The sequence below is a fragment of the Paramisgurnus dabryanus genome, chromosome 18 (assembly GCF_030506205.2).
Source record: "Paramisgurnus dabryanus chromosome 18, PD_genome_1.1, whole genome shotgun sequence".
Lineage (NCBI taxonomy): Eukaryota > Metazoa > Chordata > Actinopteri > Cypriniformes > Cobitidae > Paramisgurnus > Paramisgurnus dabryanus.
The window spans coordinates 14,248,474-14,268,176 of NC_133354.1; the positions used below are offsets into that span (position 1 = coordinate 14,248,474).

At 38.8% G+C, this 19,703-nt stretch overlaps 2 protein-coding genes across 7 annotated transcripts in view; both read right to left on the reverse strand.

Annotated features, from left to right (window-relative positions):
* Positions 1-46: 46 nt before the first annotated feature.
* eif4ebp1 (eukaryotic translation initiation factor 4E binding protein 1) lies at positions 47-3,580 on the reverse strand. 2 transcript variants are annotated; one of them, XM_065286804.1, is made up of 4 exons: positions 3,403-3,580; positions 3,126-3,313; positions 1,370-1,564; positions 47-805 (listed from the first exon to the last, which is right to left on the reverse strand). In XM_065286804.1, exons 2-4 carry the CDS (start codon positions 3,259-3,261, stop codon positions 774-776), a joined length of 363 nt encoding a protein of 120 aa, XP_065142876.1. In that variant the 5' UTR covers positions 3,262-3,313; positions 3,403-3,580; the 3' UTR covers positions 47-773. The 2 variants fall into 2 exon arrangements, with proteins under 2 accessions (XP_065142876.1, XP_065142877.1); XM_065286805.2 differs by having other exon boundaries at positions 3,489-3,576.
* Positions 3,581-4,344: 764 nt separating this feature from the next.
* The window catches only part of ank1b (ankyrin 1, erythrocytic b), an 85,441-nt gene continuing 70,082 nt past the window's right edge, over positions 4,345-19,703 (reverse strand). For 3 of the 5 annotated variants that reach the window (XM_065286807.2, XM_065286806.1, XM_065286808.1), the window contains 11 exons: positions 19,058-19,186; positions 18,301-18,420; positions 17,602-17,686; positions 17,387-17,461; positions 17,188-17,310; positions 15,423-15,581; positions 10,371-11,022; positions 9,982-10,279; positions 9,783-9,863; positions 7,684-7,775; positions 4,345-7,524 (listed from right to left, as the gene is read on the reverse strand). In XM_065286807.2, the coding sequence (XP_065142879.1) occupies positions 7,707-7,775; positions 9,783-9,863; positions 9,982-10,279; positions 10,371-11,022; positions 15,423-15,581; positions 17,188-17,310; positions 17,387-17,461; positions 17,602-17,686; positions 18,301-18,420; positions 19,058-19,186 (1,791 nt within the window). In that variant the 3' untranslated portion in view covers positions 4,345-7,524; positions 7,684-7,706. The remainder of the gene's footprint in view (positions 7,525-7,683; positions 7,776-9,782; positions 9,864-9,981; positions 10,280-10,370; positions 11,023-15,422; positions 15,582-17,187; positions 17,311-17,386; positions 17,462-17,601; positions 17,687-18,300; positions 18,421-19,057; positions 19,187-19,703) is intronic. The other 2 variants (XM_065286810.2, XM_065286809.1) reach the window with 2 other exon arrangements.

A 19,703-nucleotide genomic window follows, 5' to 3' on the forward strand; every position in this document is an offset into this window, starting at 1 on the left:
ATTTATTTATTTTAAAGCAGCACCAAAAGATAAATAAGGAAACTGGTGTTTATTGATTTTTTTAATGCTTAAATGTCTCTTCAGGAATTACAGGGCAGTGTAGAGAACTTCACAGCAAAAAAAAAAAAAACAAGAAAGGCATTTAACATTCGGTTGAATGACACTTTAGGTGAAAAATTTCCTCATGACCAACAGAAATAATTGAATTCTATCATTACAAAATTCATAATGGAAAGTGGTCAAATTTATCACAGTATGCTAAATTTGACTTTTTCCTATTTGAGTGTGTTTTTCTTGATTTTCTCCTCATGACTTTTAATGAGAATACAACCCCCCAAAAAATTACTGTTGCCCCCCCTACTGCTCATTTCTCAAAATTACACAAACAATCTGTATCAAAACAATGTAACATGGTGGTTTTTAACCATGGTGGTTTAACCTGTCCATGTTTTAGGCAGAAGTAGAGCTGAGCAGGATTGCCTGCATCAATGTGCTTGAGATGCACCGATCTGACATTCGATACAGTGGCTCTTTCAGGCACAACAGTGTTAGCTGATGTAGAGAATCAAGAGTAATGGCTTGTGCGTGTCTTGAGCGACAGCATCAATACATAAAAGGAAAATGCCATTAGAACAGTACATAATGGTAAGAAAATAAAAGATGACAAAGAAGGAGGACTCTTCTGTGCCTTCGTCCGCTCAAGGAACGGTAATCATCACGGAAATATTTGTTACAGTCGTCACCTCCTTCATGCAGCAAGTCCTCTATTTTAGTTAGATATCCATCTCAAATTGAGCATCGTCTCCTTAAAAAAAAAAAAACAGACCAAAATATTACTAAAACCATATTAACATGCTTCAAATATTTTTTCAATGTGTGTCAGCAGTGATGAACATTCAAATGCCCCAAATTTTAGTTTTATATTTAAAAATTAATTACATTTCTGTGCAAATATTTGCATATGTTTTTTATCAACATATTCAAGCCTCATACACTGAATAAATCGCTAAAAAAGCTCAAAATATTAAAAGTTTTCTTTTAACGAATGTATAATTTCACTTCAGAAGACATATTTTACATTATATATATTCATATTTTATTTTATATTCATATTTTAACCCACTAGTCTTTGGATTTGATGAATTTGAAAACCTTCAGTTATGTTTTTTTGGAGCTTCGCCATGTTTAGCCTCATATAAGAATATAACACAACTGTATAGTAATATAAAATTATTTCTTTGTGTTCAACTAAAAAAGCAAGTCATATACATCTAGGATGGTATCAGGGTGAACAACTCCTTTAAAAACTGCATTTTAGTATAGGCATCCTATTTTCAAGAAAAGAAGGTTTAAGATGAAAGAAATGTACCTGTGCTCTTGTCAGCAAGGGGGCTGATATTATTATTGATGATAGTCTTTTTGGGGTAGCCCTTATCATTATTTGTGGTGACCGAAGGGGGAACGGTCACTCCTGGAATGTCAGGGAGGCAGCATGGGGGTGTGCGGGCCAACGGGGAGCTGCGACACTCTAGCAGGAATTTTCGGTCATAGATGATCCGGGTACCTGTGGAGTAGTAATTAGCATTTAATCCAATAACATATATTTGACTCAGTCTACATAATGTAAAGAAAGTTATGTGAAAATATCAAAATGTGTCAAAGATTGATGTCAATGTATAATCAATGAGTGAAATCAAACTGATGCTCCACATCTTATAATTAAATTAAGCGGTGGTTTCCCAGACCGGGATTATCTTAAACCAGGACTAGGCCTTAGTTTAATTATAAAATATAACTAGTTTTAACAAACATGCCTTACTAAAAACATTACTTGTGTGCATTTTTAGGCAAAACAAAGGGCACTGATGTATTTTAAGATATGTCAGTGCAAGTTGTTTTCAGTTTGGACAGCTCTTACATTTATTTTAGTCTAATCCCTGTCCGGGAAAACGGCCCTTGGAGACTTTAACCTGGATTTCACAGACAAGGACACTTGGTTATGGTTTAGGTGGGAGGTCTTATTATCAGGGTACAAATGCAGTGCTGACCATGAGCCCATGAAGGACAGACAGGTGCATTCAGATAGTGCCATAACAAAAACACTTGCAAAGCATTGCAATTAATCCATGCAAGTCTAGACACGTCTCAATGACTGTGCAGTTTCCAACATTCACCATTTTAAGTGTTGAGATGTTTAACAAGCTCTTTATAAGAGATATCTGTATGCTATGCACTAAAACACTTTATCAGGAAAGTGTTAAAGAGAAAAGCACAAACAAAAGGCAGCAGGCTGAACCAGACCTGTGTAGTGACAACACGAACAACTCCAGTCCTATCAGCTAAACCTAATGTCAACATTCACACACATCAACACTTATATCCTTGAACTTCAAAAGGTAAAGTCATTGAGTGCATTACAAGCATGCTACAGTATAAACAGCAGTAGCCTACTAAACACAGGTAAAAGTATAGGTTTATACATAGAAGATTCACTATTCATGTCATGCTTAAACTGTATATTGAAAAAAAAGTCATACGTGTGACGCAATACTTAACTTTACGGATTAATTACATTACATGACGTAATATGAGTGTTACATTTCATATCTGAATAAATTGTACTCTGAATGTTGATTAAATGAATGCGAAGTGATTTTACAGCAGAAGAGCTTTTCTTATGAAAAAAAAAACAGAAGTGGCCTCATATAAGGAAACACATAGTCACAAGACTCGTGAACTGTCACGCCGTTCTGTCGACTGTTGTTTACACTGTCCATCATCTGACAAAAGCAACGACACATCTGTAACGTTACAGCAACTAAATATCCGTATTTACATTAAATTCGTCACGATGAACTTGGTGACACCTGTCAAGTGAACACCCAATAAAATAATCCATGCATTTATTACACATTAACAACTATTGTTCACAGTAAAACAATAAAAGACGTGCATTATGAGGTCATGTTTGGATGAGCACGCGCACCACCGCAGTCTGTCAAGCACAAAGACAATGCGAGCCGTGCACGAGCTCAAGAATGCATCGCTATGTCGCCAGCGAAAACAAAAACAATGCACGAGCATGCACGGACATTATTCGTCTTTTGAAATCGTATGACATTTACCTCCAGGAGTCGTGCTAAACAGGGTCCCTCCGGGTGTTGTGGAGTAATCATGAGGCATATGGGCCGCATCAGTTATTGTGATTCGCCTGGTGGTCGGAATCGCCTGGCTGGTGGTCTTCTGACTGCCCATGGACATTTTGAACGCCACAAAGTCACAAAGCTGCCTCTATCGAATCGTGTCTCTGCACCTTGAAGCAAATGTAAGCCCGTTAGGAAAACGCATATGTTAGCTGAGGCTCAGCAGCAAATGACTTTTTAGTAAAGATTTAACTGTTACCCTATTAGTTTTGCCAACTTGACTACATACAAAAATAAATAATACTAAATATTTGATCCTGTGTAACACTTCATTCACACGTTCACACTCGCAAACTAGCTTAAATGCTAGGCTTCTCAGCGACCACGTTTTCTCTCTCACTCCCTCATGCACACAACACGCACTCAGCACAACATTACCAGGAAAGGGCTATTTAAAACTGAGTCATGACGTATTGTCGCCCTCACTGGTGGGTCACGGAACTGCAAGAAGATGGGATTTGTAGTTTTTTTTAAATGTTTACGCAAACGAATCGTTCGCAAGCGCGCAACTCGTTTGTGTAAACATTTAAAGGGACAGTTCGCCCAAAAAATGTAAATACTGTCATAATTTTCTCATCCCCGTGTTGTTCTAAACCTGTATGAATTTCATTTTTCTGATTAATAGAAAAGAAGATATATTTATTTAACATCCATAATATTATTACATAATATGTGCTTTCCTACTATGGAAGTCAATGGTTACGACAGCTGTGTGCTTACCATTATTTATCCAAATATCTTCTTTTGTCTTCATTAAAAAAAAAAACTCATACAGGTTTAGAACAACATGAAGGTGAGTAAATGAAGGCAGAATTTTTATTTTTGGGTGAACTATCCCTTTAAGTATTCTTTTAGTATGAATATAATATGTTGTATAGTGTGCTCCAACAGACTAATACAATTCCCATTTAAATATAAGTATTCAAAACTTACCAATATCAGCGGTTTTATGACATCATTCTGCACTTCAACATCTCATCATATTCAAGGTTGTGGGGTAAAAGAAACACTATTTGGGTATTTAAAAGGGGGAGGAGCCACTCAATATGCCCCTCCCTTTCAACTTTCTATTTCATTATGTCAATGCATTGTGCATTTTAAGGCACTGAATTGGTTTACACACGCACACAGTATCACAATATGTCACATCTTTCTTTATTAACTTTTGTAAATGATCTGAGCTGGTGTGCAGGGTAAATGGTCTATACATATCTTCATGTCAGAATGAATCTGAATAAAGGCTTGTATACATATTCAATGTTCGTATTTCCTCTCTCCATTACAATAAAAAAAAGGAAATGAAAACATGTCCAAATAGCTACAAAGCCTCTACATTCCCCATGATATGGGCATGTTCGTATCACTGGATTAACTAACTAATATGCTTAAAGTACATCCATAACAACTCTAATAAGGGTGCATAGCATTCTAATTAAATATATTTTGTCATATATTTATACATATAGTCTTTATTAAAAACATCTTTTCTGTGCATGTGCGCAGTTGCATTCCTTAGTACAGAGTAATATGATATTGCGTTTATATTTGTCATTAATTCATTCTAAAGGAGTATAGGTGAAGTCTAAATTTTTGCAACAGTTAAACATTTTACATAAACTCTTTAATACATAACAATTGCAATGAATGAATCATTTTGTTCAGTTCGAAACAAACAAACAAACAAACAAATAAATAAAAACATAATATATTCTCTTACTTTTCCCCCACTTTGTTTTTAAAACCAAAAATATTAAATATAAGTCTTGCTCAACCATTACAGCAGCAATAAGGTATTGAACATGTTTTAAGTATCCATGTCCTTCATGCTTAGGTCAATACCCCTACCCACAACACCCCTCACTGACAATCCTCATACTCCTGAGAGTGAATGTACTATTATGTCTTAACTAGAAACATGGAAGAAAAATCATTTATCAACAAAAACCTGAGTGAACTGTAGAAAATAATATACAGTGCGAGGCAAAACTCATAAATGTTTGGTGAGAAAGGACGCGTGTCGTTTTGCAACGCACACAATGAACCCCAAATAAATAAACACAAGGATCTAATTAAACATTTTTAAATACAAAGTACAATCATTCGTCCAATTGTCCATGCATTCCTTAATTAAATTTGTCTTTGTTTGAAGGATAATTCACTCATCTCTTTCATAATCCTCAAATTAAACTTTATGAATGCATGAGCCAATATCACGGTGTGCTCATGAATATGTAAGCTACTGTGCTGTGATTAAATGCTGAGCACCGTCCCTGATATTCAGCCTTACGCTTGCCAGCCATGACTCCACAGCCATTCATAAACAATGCCTTTCCCATTAAAAGTTAAACACAGCTACCCCTAACACCCATCCGCGGTGTCCATTTTATGAACTTGAATTGTAATGTATATCACGTAATTGCATACTGTGTGACCCTTGTGAGATACCTGTGCATGCTTGAGTATCTCTTCAAACATATACATCTTACAAATGCTACTAAAATGTTGGGTAAATACAGGATATACTGATCACACAAGCACTCGTAGACAAGTTCAAATGATACACAAACGCGCGCGCACACACACACCCGCACACACACCAACAACAAAACAGTATCCCAACTGTTCAGCACATTGATATTATTGCTTTGGTAGACTATATTTTAAGTGTTTGTTTATGTTTGGGCTCTTTCATAGAAAACAAAATGAACAAAGGTGAATGTTAAAGTATACTTGTGAATGATGTGAACAGGACATCATTTACATGTACTTGCAATAGTACAGGATCTTGTTGGTATGTGCGAGCACTACGTATGTTGGAACTTGATAAAAGTAAAACATCTGAAGCCAAAAAGTGAGACAGACAGTTGTGAGTTCACAGTTCAGGGGTCAATTTTAAGGTGGACTGTCACAGTGCTGTCTGTATATTTGTCTATTTTTAACTGTACACCTAAAGAAAAAGGTAAAAGAAAGAGCGTCAACAAAGTTTAAAATGCTTTCTTTCCTCGTTTCTCGATCTGAAATCCCAAACATTACAAAAGCAGTTACTCAGAGATAGTCCCCAAGCCCCGGGTGTCAAAGCTACGATCATTTTCACCGGCACAGCTTGGTTAATAATATCAAATTAATTTAAAACTAAGGGACCAAGTGAAAGCCGGCCCTAGAGAACAGCATGAAAAGAGTAAAAACCAGCATGCAATGCTACATTAGTCTCTGAAATCGGTCTGACATGGAAGCTTAATAAAAAGCAAATGTGAATGAATGGATGGTCGGTTGGTCAGAGGTCGAAATGGAGAGAGGGTCTGAACACAATATTAGACAATATAAGCATGTGCCCTCCGTAGGTTGTCAGAAACATGGGGTGTTGTACATACAGAGCAATACCACCTTCGTCTAAAAAAACCTGGTTATGATCAATTAACACTGTTTGGAGGAGGGGGGCCCTTTAAAATCATCTCGAAAGCAAAAGGTGGCTAACAGTTGAACAGAACACAAATACGTTTCACAAAGTCGGACGGAAAGCGTCTGGAAATAAACACGCACGGACATTCACGAGCAGGAGAGCACAGAGGCTTATTCTCATTCCCATGGCAAACACCAAATTAGCTCTGACCGATCCAGAAATAAAGCTGGAAGCGAGTACACATGCATAAGATACCGACACGCGCGCACACACCGACACACATTCACGTAGCATAGAGTGCATATATCACATTGAATAACAGGATAAAGGGCCTGTGTAAATGAAGTGACGGGCTTAGCATCAACTATGCTGCTGTGTTTTGACAATCCGTTTGACAAAATAAAGAACTGTTGATTTTTTGGGCGTTTGCGTTCTTGAGACTCCGTTTTTTTCTTTTTTTGAAGAATCCCCTTCATTTCAAGATAAAAGGTCCATGAGTACCCCCCTCCCAAGCCCATCCAGGAACGGCCCTTTACCTTGTACCCCTTCAGTTTTCTTAGATAACGACAGCTCATAGGTCATGCACCGGCAGTCAGTCATGCGTTTACAGTTGACAGGAAGCACTTTTGTTGCTTTTTTTTGGTTGTTTTCTTCACGTTTTGTACAAAAAAAGTTCATGCCCTAATCTAGTTGTTTTTGTCTGTTTAAAAATGTTACAAAACTACAGGTAGGAGTCCTCCTTTTTGTTCCAGTGATGCTCTGTGGTCGCTTGACTGTCGTTGGTTTTGGGCGGGATGTGTAGTTGTTCTCGTTCGCTGCTTGTTTTAATCCCTCGGGTTATGTTTTCTCCATCGTTCAGTGTCTCGTTCTGTCTACCAAGCGTACATAGGTGAAGGATGGTTTGGCAGTGGATGTCCGGCCCTGGAAGAACAGATTGCTGCTTTAAATAGATATTTCAGACGCATTGGCAACAGCAAGCCAACCAAAGTCACGTTTTGTACTTATGGTCACTAAAGTCTCGCTTTGGGCTTGAGGTTGCTATATAAAACATCAATCATGTCTGCTTTTTTTGCCCCGTACCTTCTGGACAACATGTGTTTGTTTCAGTGCTTTACTCTCCGTAGACTGGAGCGCTTCACGGCCTGTACATCCCTCTTCGCATCCACACCCAACTGCAGCGAAAACAGTATGGAAACAAAAGCTTTACAACAGCACTTGTATGCAATATAAAAAAAACATTAAAAAATTTCACTACATTCACTACAAATATTTTAAAACAATAAACATGGATAGATGCATTATCCATCAATAAGGTGGTTAAAGGAAAACACCACCGTTTTTCAATATTGTACTAGGTTCTTACCACTATTTAGACAAATTAATACATATCTATTTGCATGCACTTAATCTCTGTTTAGCGTGTTGTGAATGTTTTAACGTTTAGCCTAGCCCCGTTCATTTCTAAGGATCCAAAGGGATGAATTTTGAAGCCACCAAACACTTTCATGTTTTCCCTGTTTAAAGGATTACTCCATTTTCTTAAAGAAATCCAGATAATTTACTCACCACTGTGTCATCAAAAATGTTGATGTCTTTCTTTGTTCAGTCGAGAAGAAATTATGTTTTTTTGAGGAAAACATTCCAGGATTTTTCTAATTTTAATGGACTTTAATGGACCCCAACACTTAACAGTTTTAGTGCAGTTTTAAATGGCAGTTTCAAAGTACTCTAAACCAGTGGTTTTCAATCTTGTCCTAGGGGACCCAAAGCTCTGCATATTTTGTATATCTCCCTTAACTGACACACCCAGTTCTGTTCTATTAAAAATATGCACTCTTAAACCACAACTTCTCGTCTTCCTCCGGTCCTGTGACGCGACAGCGCGACCTCACGTTATACGACATCACGTCAAAAGGTCACGGATGACGTATGCGGAACTACGCCCCAGTGTTTACAAGTGTGGAGAAAGAGGACCGTTCCGACGTTGTTGTATGTCGAATGATACTATTAATGTCTTTTGTGTCAGTTTATTGTTTAAAATGGTCCGCAAATGTGCGTTTCATATATGTAACACGTGACCTTTCTATGTCATTAGACAATAATGTGAGGTCGTGCTGGCGCGTCATAGGACCGGAGGAAGACGAGAAGTTGTGGTTTAAAAGTGCATTTTTTTTTTTCTTGCCAAAAATGACAATCGTTTCGCTAGATAAAGCCCTTATTCCTCGTTTGGGATCGTTTAGAGTCCTTTGAAACTGCAATTTTAAACTTCATTAAAACTGTTAAGTGTTGGGGTCCATTAAAGTCCATTAAAATGAGAAAAATCCTGAAACGTTTTCCTCAAAAAACATAATTTTTTCTCGACTAAACAAAAAAAGACATCAACATTTTGAATGACATGGTGGTGAGTAAATCATCTGGATTTTTTTTTTAAGAAAATGGACTAATCCTTTAAAGAATGTTTCATGAGTAGTTACACGAGTAAGTATGGTGGCACAAAATAAAACAAATTTTTTAGGTAAATAAAAATGAAAACTATACTGTATGGAGGAAGAGCACTTAGTTTGCAGCACTTTGACCTCGGCGCAATAATATAGATAGTTTTCATTTTTATCTGCTTAAAAAATCAGCACGTTTTGTGCCACCATACTTACTTGTGTAACTACTTATGTAACAGTCTTTAAATAGGGAAAACATGGAAGTGTTTGGTGGCTTCTAAATTCATCCCTGTTTGGATCCTAAGGAATGAATGTGGCTAGGCTAAATGCTTACACATTCAAGACACGCCGTAAAAAGATTCAGTGCACGCATTAAAAAAAGATAGGGATGTATTAATTCGTCTAAGCGGAGGTAAGAACTTAGTAAAACGTTGAAAAACGGTGGTGTTTTCCTTTAACTGATAAAGCAAGTGGACAAAATGAAATATGAAATATCCCGCGGTTGATGTATACCAGGGGTGTCCAAAATTGCTCTTGGAGAGCCAAGGTCTCTCTTAAGTTTTGCTCTAACCCTAATCAAACACACCTGATCCAGCTAATCAAGGTCCTATTGGCATACTAGAAACTTGCAGCCAGGTGTGTTGAGGGAAGTTTCAGCTAAACACTGCAGGACACCAGCCCTCCAGGACAGAGAATGGACACCCCTGATGTATACTAATATATGAACCAAACTGAGACACCCACCTTGGCTACAACATTCCCGTGCCTATCTGCAAACGGCTCTTCATGCAGGTGATCACCGGTTAGATCTATTGGATCGTCCTTCTGCAGGGAGCGAACAACAGTTATGTTTCAATTTTTCTGTTATCAGGGAATAATCGAACAATCATCACAGTGCCCAAAACATGCACTTTGCTCAGACTGGACAGCCCAGAGGACACACCTGTGCCTTCCGTCTGTCCTGGTCCCATGCCCGCAATTCCCCCTCCTGATGGGAGAAGCCCAGCCCTTTATCAAAGGGCTGAGTGCCCAGCAGACGTCCACGGAGGACCTCCGAATGGCCTGTATCACATACCGGTGTAAGCAGGGCCTCCTGTGCTACACGTGACTGATTTTGGTCCTGGGTCGATGACATCATGGCCTCTAGGTTCTGCCTTGCTTTGGGTTGGGACCAGCTGTGGTGGGAATCGGCAAAGCCTTCTATCTCCTGTGCAAATGGTTGGAAAGCACCACCACTGAGCCTGCAAAGGTTGGACGGAGAAAAACCGTATAAGTTTCATTTGTCTGTCTTAAGCAGGCAGTAAAAAAGTGGCATACAGATCTGACCCATACCTGTCTCCATTGTGTTCTAAGGCTCTAGTCAATCCGGTTCGCTCACACAACTGGGCGTAGATCTGTTGCCCTGTAAGAACAGAAAACTTTTCCTCTGAACTTGCCCCCTTTCCACCCTTTCCTCCTCCTCTAGCTACACCCGCCACACTGCCGCCCGCCACCACCTCTGTCCTCTTGCTCTCCGACCTCTGACCTCCAGCCTGCCCATTGTAGTTAGTCTTTGGGACAGCGCCACTGGCCCAACTTTTTTCTGTGCATCCAGACGCCAGGTCGTGCTGTATATCCTCTTCATCGACCTCCTCTTCCTCCTCCCCCTCCTCCAGCTCCAAAATTGAGCCGCTGGCCCCGCTGGCTCCGCTGCTGGGCCTCCCCAAGCTGCTGCAGGGCAGACTCAACGTGTTAGCCTCCGAGTCATCAGCGCGGCTGCTGCAGTCCAGTGACGAGTCCTCGACTGTCACCAATGACGGACTGACCCCAGCGGGCCACACCTGCACGTCCGACATCTCCATCATTGTGTCTTCTTCTGTGGTGGCGATGGGAGCGCATTCAAGGCTGGACACCTCCTGCCAGTACGGTTCGACGCTCAGTGGGGAGGGCAGGCTGTACTGCATAGAAGCGGGGGAGAGCAGCTCCTCTTGCACCAGGCCAAAACCTAGAAAGAAAAGGCAACGCTAACACAATACAGACACAGTGGGGGTATCTGGGGGGCCCTGACCCCCTCTTAAACCCAGGGTATAGTCCGTTTTTTACACATACGTGCACAGTCGAACGCATAGCCTTGCAAAGCATAATTCATTTGACTCGCTGACATGCGCATGCGCATTGCGACAAATTGCAATACCTCTCGAGGCCTACATTCTTCACACTCCTGTACCCGCATGCGCGACCTACAAGTACAATGTACACAAGGTTTCAAAAATCGCGTACAGTACGCGTGCACTTTTCTGATGACGAAAATTGCGTCACGTGCACTGTACGCAGACCCTCACGTATGTGTAAAAACGGGACTATGCTTTCAGCTTTAGAGCGCATGCAGCAGGACACACAGTACTCAGTGTGTGTACTCGATGACCAACAATATACTGAACTGTATAAAGGTGTAGTGCTTTTAAGCAAAAGTATTTAGGGGTTGTTTGAGAGATAACTTTAAAGGTTTATTATTAGCAGTATAACAGTAAACGCAGGTCATAGGATTGTCCTTCTGTAGAAAAAAAAAATGCATTTAATTTACACACAACAAGCCATCCACCATTAAAGGAAGGTTTAACAACCTAATATCTATGTATCACCTCTGTGGCATGCTGTTGATTCTTAGACAATTTTAATGCAACCTTAAAAATGTCAATCAAAGCTGACATCAACTGTACCATAATGTTCAAATTGCACCTAAAAAAAAAACCTTCCAGCTATATTGAGGGTTGCATTGTCGCCTATAGCCGTGCTAAATCTCGTAAAAAAAGTCACTTTTCATTGGGAGGACGCATTTTTATTGCGCTTAGCTTGCAAAATGTAACCCAGTCTGTGAAACACCAGCTAAAGTATTTTTTTGTGATTTGTCTTTTATATAAATTCATCCTGCATAATGTAAAGAAAATTCTGTAAAAATATAACCTTGTTATGTTTAATATCGACTGAGTAAGGTCATGTCAAAGATTGAATTCAATGATTGAAATCAAACTTTGATGCTCCAAATCTCATAAACAGATAATTATACTTTAGCCTGGATTTCACAGACAGGGCCTCAAATCTTTTTACACAGAATTATAAAACAGAAATTTTAATCTTTATTAAATGCGAAAATATGTTTTTAAAGGAAAACACCACCGTTTTTCCATATTTTACTATGTTCTTACCTCAACTTAGACGAATGAATACATACCTATCTTTTTTCAATGCGTGCACTTTTAATCTTTGTACAGCACCTTGTGAATGTGTTAGCATTTAGCCTAGCCCCATTCATTCCTTAGGATCCAAACAGGGATGAATTTAGAAGCCACCAAACACTTCCATGTTTTCCCTATTTAAAGACTGTTATGTGAGTACATACACGAGTAAGTATGGTGGCACAAAATAAAACTTTTGTTCTGAGCCATAGGAATGAATGGGGCTAGGCTAAATGCTAACACATTCAAGAAACACTGTACAAAGATTAAAAGTGCACGCATTGAAAAAAGATAGGGATGTATTAATTTGGGTAAGAACATAGTAAAATATTGATAAAGATTTTTTCTGGTAAATGTCTGATAAAGTATTTTCCAAAGTCATTTCTGTGTTCCAGTGTAAATTAAACGCATGCACTTCTATATATATTCTCATATGAAACCTACTGTGAGTTGAAGACTGGATTTAACTTTGCAACAACAGGGTTAACAACTATCTATATCTCACCAGTCTATCAAGTAATATGTTGTAATCTTTAATTTATATTTTTTCAAACAGGATAATAGTATCATATTTTACCTGCTGTAGATTTTCCTGCTGATCAATTTTCCACTTTCCTGCTAAGCTTTCATTTCAAGTGTAATTAAACTTGTTTCATTTATACACACGGATTCTAAAATTATTGTCTGTGGTAATCACAGCATGCCACTAATAGGGTAAATTGATTTTGCATAAAAGAAAACCCAGAATATCCTTTAAAATACTCTACCCATCCACATACACACCAATACTTTCAGTAATTCAAAATGGATTTTGCCAGATCTTTCTTTCTCGATTATGTATGAATGTTGTGTACATGACCAAGCAGTACATTCAGTTTTATGAGTATGCAGCAATGGCTTTTATCTTGTGTTTGGTCATAATGGAGGATTCACATTGCTATGCACCGGGACTCTTTAAATCAACAAAAAAATTGAATATATAGCTGACATAACTGTCCATTTTGCCTGAAATGTAAGAAAAAATTTATTACATTATATTTATTAAATATTTGAAAAAATCTGCCTCATAAGGATAAAGAGACAGAATAGGTACAAGGTAAAGAGAAACTGTATTTGTTCACAGGTATTTATGTGCTCCTGTAATTCATTATATAATAGATGGTCCATAACAAAAGATAACATGGACTTGATCTTCTAATGATATAAAACAACATTTAACAAAATGTTATTTTCACATTTAATCATCTAAAAAAGGTCAAGTAGAGCTTTATTTTTATTAATTTGTGTAGGCAAAGCTTTATAATAAACTATTTATATTAGATAATTTTTTTCTATCAGGTGCCAGGTAAGCTAAAATTTTAGCTACAACAAAACTGCATGACCAGATGGATAGAAAAATGGATAAATGGTAAGATCATGAGGAAAAATGATGGGAAAATGCTGAAATACTGAAGGAGAATGAAAATGATAAATTAATGGAGACCTTCACTGTGCCCCCAGTAATGAGAACAAACACACGTACGGTAGACAGACAGTGCACATTGTGAGGCACAAATCTACTTATCTACACCATAAATCACGCCAATACGAATACAAAAGCAACACAACATGACGCAGTGTGTAAAAATGTGCTGAAAATAACACACACACACACACAAACAGACATGTATATATATGAAAACACACAAACTACGGACACACCCCAAATGAATACGCTTTCACACATACGTGCAACGAAATGTAAAACACAGTCAAACACAAATTATGATCCTTGAAAAGCTTATGTTGATTGACTATGGACAATATGGGGTTAAATTTTTATATGCGCACACACACTCACACACACAGATTAGGGCTGCATTTACATAATATAATTACAATGTTTATAATGCTTGTATGCATCATTTTTAATTGACCTTTGATGAGATTTTAGAATTAGCCACTAGGTGTCTCTAATGGCTACACAAAATGGCCACATTTCCTATGTAAATACAGCCCATTACATCAGCAACAACAGAGCCCTGCAGTTAAAAATTGTGTCACACCATTAATGTGCGACACACACACACCATCAAGAAACACTAACAGCAATATATCAGTTCAGACATAACGTTCCCAAAAATGCTTCTGCAACATGACGTTCACAGATCCATTTTCCAGAGCATTATGTAAACTGTTGCCAACAAAACAGCAGGGCATACAAAAACAACATCAATAGTAACCAAAGATGAAAAGAACTGCTGAAGTTACTGAAATTATTAAGGATTAAGTAGTTGAACCATCACTCGGAAACACAATTAGTGAAATATACACAAGAGGAACTTTGTACGTTGAAAGCATGCCATGCATACACAAGTCTGTTAAAGAACCAGAAAAAGAAAGGCTGTCTTTACTTAAAGTCTCACAATACAATTTCTTCCAGAAACGACAAGCAGCATGCACGTGCATACAGACACAGCAAAGCTCCCACACAAAATGGGAACTAGAAAGAAATCAAAAAATTAAAGGAGACAACAACTACAATGAGAGGAAAAGAGAAGGCCCAGAGGAGGTCATTATGAGGTCAGAGGTCGAAGAGGAGAACTGTGAAGAGGAAGAGGAGGGCGGCTGGGCTGCAGATGACATGTTTGGAGAAAGAGAGAAAGAGAGGATCGCAGACACAAGTATGGAGGCTTGTTGTCTCCAAGCCCATACGAGCCTGCATACTCCTCTCTGTTCCTCATTGGCATATTTGCAAACACACCCCGGTACCCAAATACACATTTTTTTTTTGTAGCATTACTGTTTTACATGCTGTGCACATACGACCTGTTAATTGAGCATACTTAACATCTCCGCCATGTGAGTTTATCCCTACCGAGAGTTTTATTTCGTAATAATGAATGATTAAGGCGGAGATGATGGCGTTGCCTGAATCATCATCATCGTTGATGAAAAATTGGAAAACCAGGGAAGAAAATCTCGCCTGGTTCTGTCTGAGATGTTCTTTCATCCCAAATTTCATGCTATGGATTACTGGGAAGGCTAACGCTAATATGCAATTAGTGGCTAACCCATGCAATTACAAACGAATCTAGGACTTGGCTTACTTATGTCGGTTTCGAAGATTCAGTAGTTGATAAAGTTTCAGAGGATTAGAAGATCAGTGCAAGTTGCAATCCGTTCTTACCGTTGATAATGCTGGGAGAAAGCATGGTGGAGTCACGATCAGCCAGCCTGCAGGCTCCTTCCTCCATCGTCTCAAGAGCCGCCTGTGGAGCCTGACCCTCCAGAGACTTCACAATGTCTGACCGGTCAATGTTCTTCAAAGCTCCATACAGGTTCTCCACTGAGGAACATAAAAAGTGTTACGGTAGTAGAACCGATTTCACTTTTCCACCGTTAGGGTACTGGTGAAGGTATTGTAACCACACCTTTACCACCAAAGAGTGGATATTTCCCATAGTCTGTAAAAAATATGGTTGGGTCCTTGACGTCACCCTTAGGTTTGTGAAGAGTGTTTTTAGGCAAAATAGGCAGGCAAAAAAGGCAGGCCAACGACATTTAATATTAACAAGATGTGTAACTGATATTGACATGAATAGGGTGAGATTGTAACGGCCGGAATGGCCGCTCTAGTCCCGTAGTAAGAGAATGACCGTGGGAGAGAGGAACAGACATACAGACAGGCAGGCAGGTTAGAACGTGAAAGAGTTAAATGTGCCAAAGAATGCATTAATACAATATGGTACATTTTGGTTTTAACTGTGGTAAAGGGTACAAATCATGAACCAAAGGTTTGGCCAAAGATGATTTAATATTATTACTAAGTAAAAAAAAAGGAAAAGCAAGATTTAACTGATATTAATTTAATTCAATATTAATTTAATTTGTTATTTGTTTATGGGGCAGTTCCCGGACAGGGTTTAGATTAGGCCCTAATTATATTAGGACATTTAGGTATAGTTCACAAACAAACATGACAAAAAACAATACTGGTGTGCATCTTGAGACACAACAATGGTACTAATATGTTAAGATATGTCAGTGCAAAATGTTTTTAAATTAAGGGTGTTTTCACATCTGTAGTTTGTTTAATTTGGTCTGGACCAAAAGCAAAAAATGATACATTATAGCTTTTTTAGCAGTTTTGGTTCCTTTTCACACCACACCGATTGCTCTGGTCCACACCAGTTGAAACAAACCAAAATTCAGTCATGTGATAAGATCCACATCACTTATTGGCCACATGTCTTTGAATGTATTTCCTAAACTACTTCTCGATTGGTCAGAATCAACGTGCACAAAATCTCAACAAAGTCCCGGAAGTAAAAAAAGGAGGAAAATACAGCAGACACCATGGATAGACGACTGCACACTGTAAATATGTACATGGTCGTTATACATAGTTTGAATAAAGAACTCTAGACAAACGGATGCAGCTTAAAAACGTTTTAATGCACTACAAACAGGGAAGCCACCAAATATCTGAGGCTCTGCCCGCACCTCCTCACAACTTCAGGTGTGTCTGCGATCTGTCATTGTGCTAATATTGCTAATAGAAACTGTCAACAAACACTTCCTCATCCGATAATGCACTGCGCAGCTGACTACGGCTGCTGGTTTAGTCCAAAATGCGCAGTACTTTTGCAGTTTGGTCAGTTTGATCTTGGATCATGTTCTCATCACAAATGAACCGCTCTAGAGTTTGTTTGAAAGCGTACCGAGACCACCCCACCAAGTGAGCAATCAAACTCTGGCACAATTCAACCAAACCAAATGAGGCAGATGTGAAAGCACCCTAAGACAGCTCAAACGTGCATTTTAGTCTGGGACGAGGATAAGCCATGTCTAGAAAACTGTTCTGAGAGAAGTTCTTAATTTCCCAGTCAAGCACCATTTTTGTACGAAATTAATTTCTGTAAATTAATGTATTAAGCTACATAGATCCTCACACTTGTCCTCTCGGCTAAGCCACAGGTTGAGGAGAGCTGTACTTTGGTCCAGTAGGGAGTTAGGGTTTTCCACTCTGATCCGATTGATGTCGTCCACACTAAACTGCAGCTCCCTTGCCAGCTCTAGACACAGATTGAGCAGAAAATGAGCTAAAGGATTAACACCATGAAGAAAAGAAGTAATGAAACAGATTTGAACCTGTCCAGCTCAGTCCCAGGTGTTCTGATATTAGTGCGATCTTCATCTCAGTTTTCTCTCTGGCATTCACAGTGGCTGGATTAAAGAGAAATTACATCAGTTTTCACAAAGGCTTCAATAGAAAAAACAACTTCCAGAACACCACCAACCACCTTAATACTGTATATAGTTACTACAGGTATAAAGTTATATAGTGCCACTACTATTTGCCTTACCCGGGCCAGACTCATTTAGGGTGCTGTACTTCTCCCTCAGGGCAAGAGGAGTCAACGTTCTCCGTCTTTCGTCACTGCCCACCCCCTAAAAAATAATAATAATGAATAGACATAGTGATGCATAGAGAGCATATATGTGACCTCGTCTGTGAAAACCCAACTAAAATTGTTTTTGTGATTTACTGTTTTCTACATAACAACAGAAAAGAAACATTCGAACAAAAACACTTTTCAATGTTATATGAATTTAATGGCTAGGCCAATATGTCTATTATATGAATGTGTGGCACAGAAGAGCATGGGTTCAGGGTATATTTATTTTAATAAAAAAAGCATTTTCAACTGTGTAATGTTCTCTTTACATCTGATGGTTGTACCACTAATTGTTATTTTATCAGAAACTTGGCAAACGATCTATAATGAAAAGTCACCAAGAAGCAACAGATTAGCCTACTATTAGACAAAGCCCAAATAGGGAGACAAAAATACAATATCAATAAATCAGCCAGGATTCGATTTCTCAGAGGATGGCTGAAAAGAACACCAGATAATTAAATTTGTAATTTTTCCGAAACTGTGCAAGGAAAACAGACATCTTCATTGCGGACAAGATTAAAATCACAAAGCACGCCTGCAAGACAAAAAAACTAATCCCACTTGAACAGCTACACCGTGATTTAAAGACTTAAAGATCAGCACCTTTACACAGGGAGGCATGGTGATGTTGAGGTTGCACAGCACGTGCTGCGTGTCCTCGTATTTGGTGGACTTGCGCAGGAAGGACAGGAACCCGGTGGCTTCCTTATTGCCGTCTCGCACCTGATGAGAGGGTTTATATAGAGGGGAGAGGGAACAGATGGACAGAGGAGAACAGAAGAATGGAGGATAAAAGTGAGATGAAGGGTCAAATACGAACAAAAGGGGAAGATGAATACAGAGAGACAGAAGCAGAGAAAACAAAGAATAAAGCACATTAGACAGAGCAGCTGCCCGGACGTGACTCATACAGGTAGGCGGGAGGTGGGGAAGAGAATGGACGCAGTCCATGGGCAGGTGAGGAGACAGAAAAAACTTCACTTTTACCTGGCCATCTGTGAGATCAGACAGTACTAGCAGACATACAGGCAGGTAGAAAGACTGGCAGGCAGGTTAGAAGGTAAAAGAGTTGCTAACAAGACTAATACAATATGAGGTTACACAACCAAGGCCAAAATATAACATAGAACTGCTCATCTAACATTGACCAATGGACGTGCAGTCTCCACAGTGAAGAGACAAAATAAATGAGGTGCGACTAGAGAAGAGAGACAGATAGTACTTTGGTGGGAAATGCTTGGACCAGAAAGGATAATATAATAATGTTCACACACATACTAAAGCAATGGGACGGGTAAGGTACCTTGTACTTTTGGCAACATTATTACTCAGGCAGTTAAACAAAGACAGATAGACACACCTTTACAGAGACAGGTAGCCGATTGTCTCTGAAGGCCTGGAAACTAAAACTACGAGGCTGCTGGGTGGCTTTCCTCACTGGCACCAAGTTTCCGGAGCATTCTAAGTGCAGCGGCATTCCCTCCATCACCTGCAGGAGGAAACAGAAGGCAAAGAGTGAGTCAGAATGAGTCAGAGACATCAATGCATTAATGCAGTGAGTCATGTTTGTTGTGCACACATACGAATGTATACAGTACATGGTTGCATTTCATTATTTATGACAATCTTTACATCCGGTCATCAAAAAAACCCTATTTGCCTTTTTTATGCTTTAACAGTGAATAAGAATAAAATTCATAATCTTTCATCAGTATAAAATATCTTTCTTCTCTTATAAAAATATTTTTTTCTTGATGTCAGAATATATATCCTATTCAAGTTGAATAAATTATTCATAGGTTGAATTTTCCTATTGATGTGTTTGAAGTGTCCAACATTTTTGCTGAATGAATGACGGCAGTTTTTTGTCAGGAACTTTGGCGAAGTGGAGAAGATGGTTTCAGAGAATTTTTGGCTTTCTGTTAGAGGTTAAGTGGTGCAAAAACTATACACGGTACATGCAATTTTAACATGTTATAATAAATTATCGATATGGTATTTTGAGC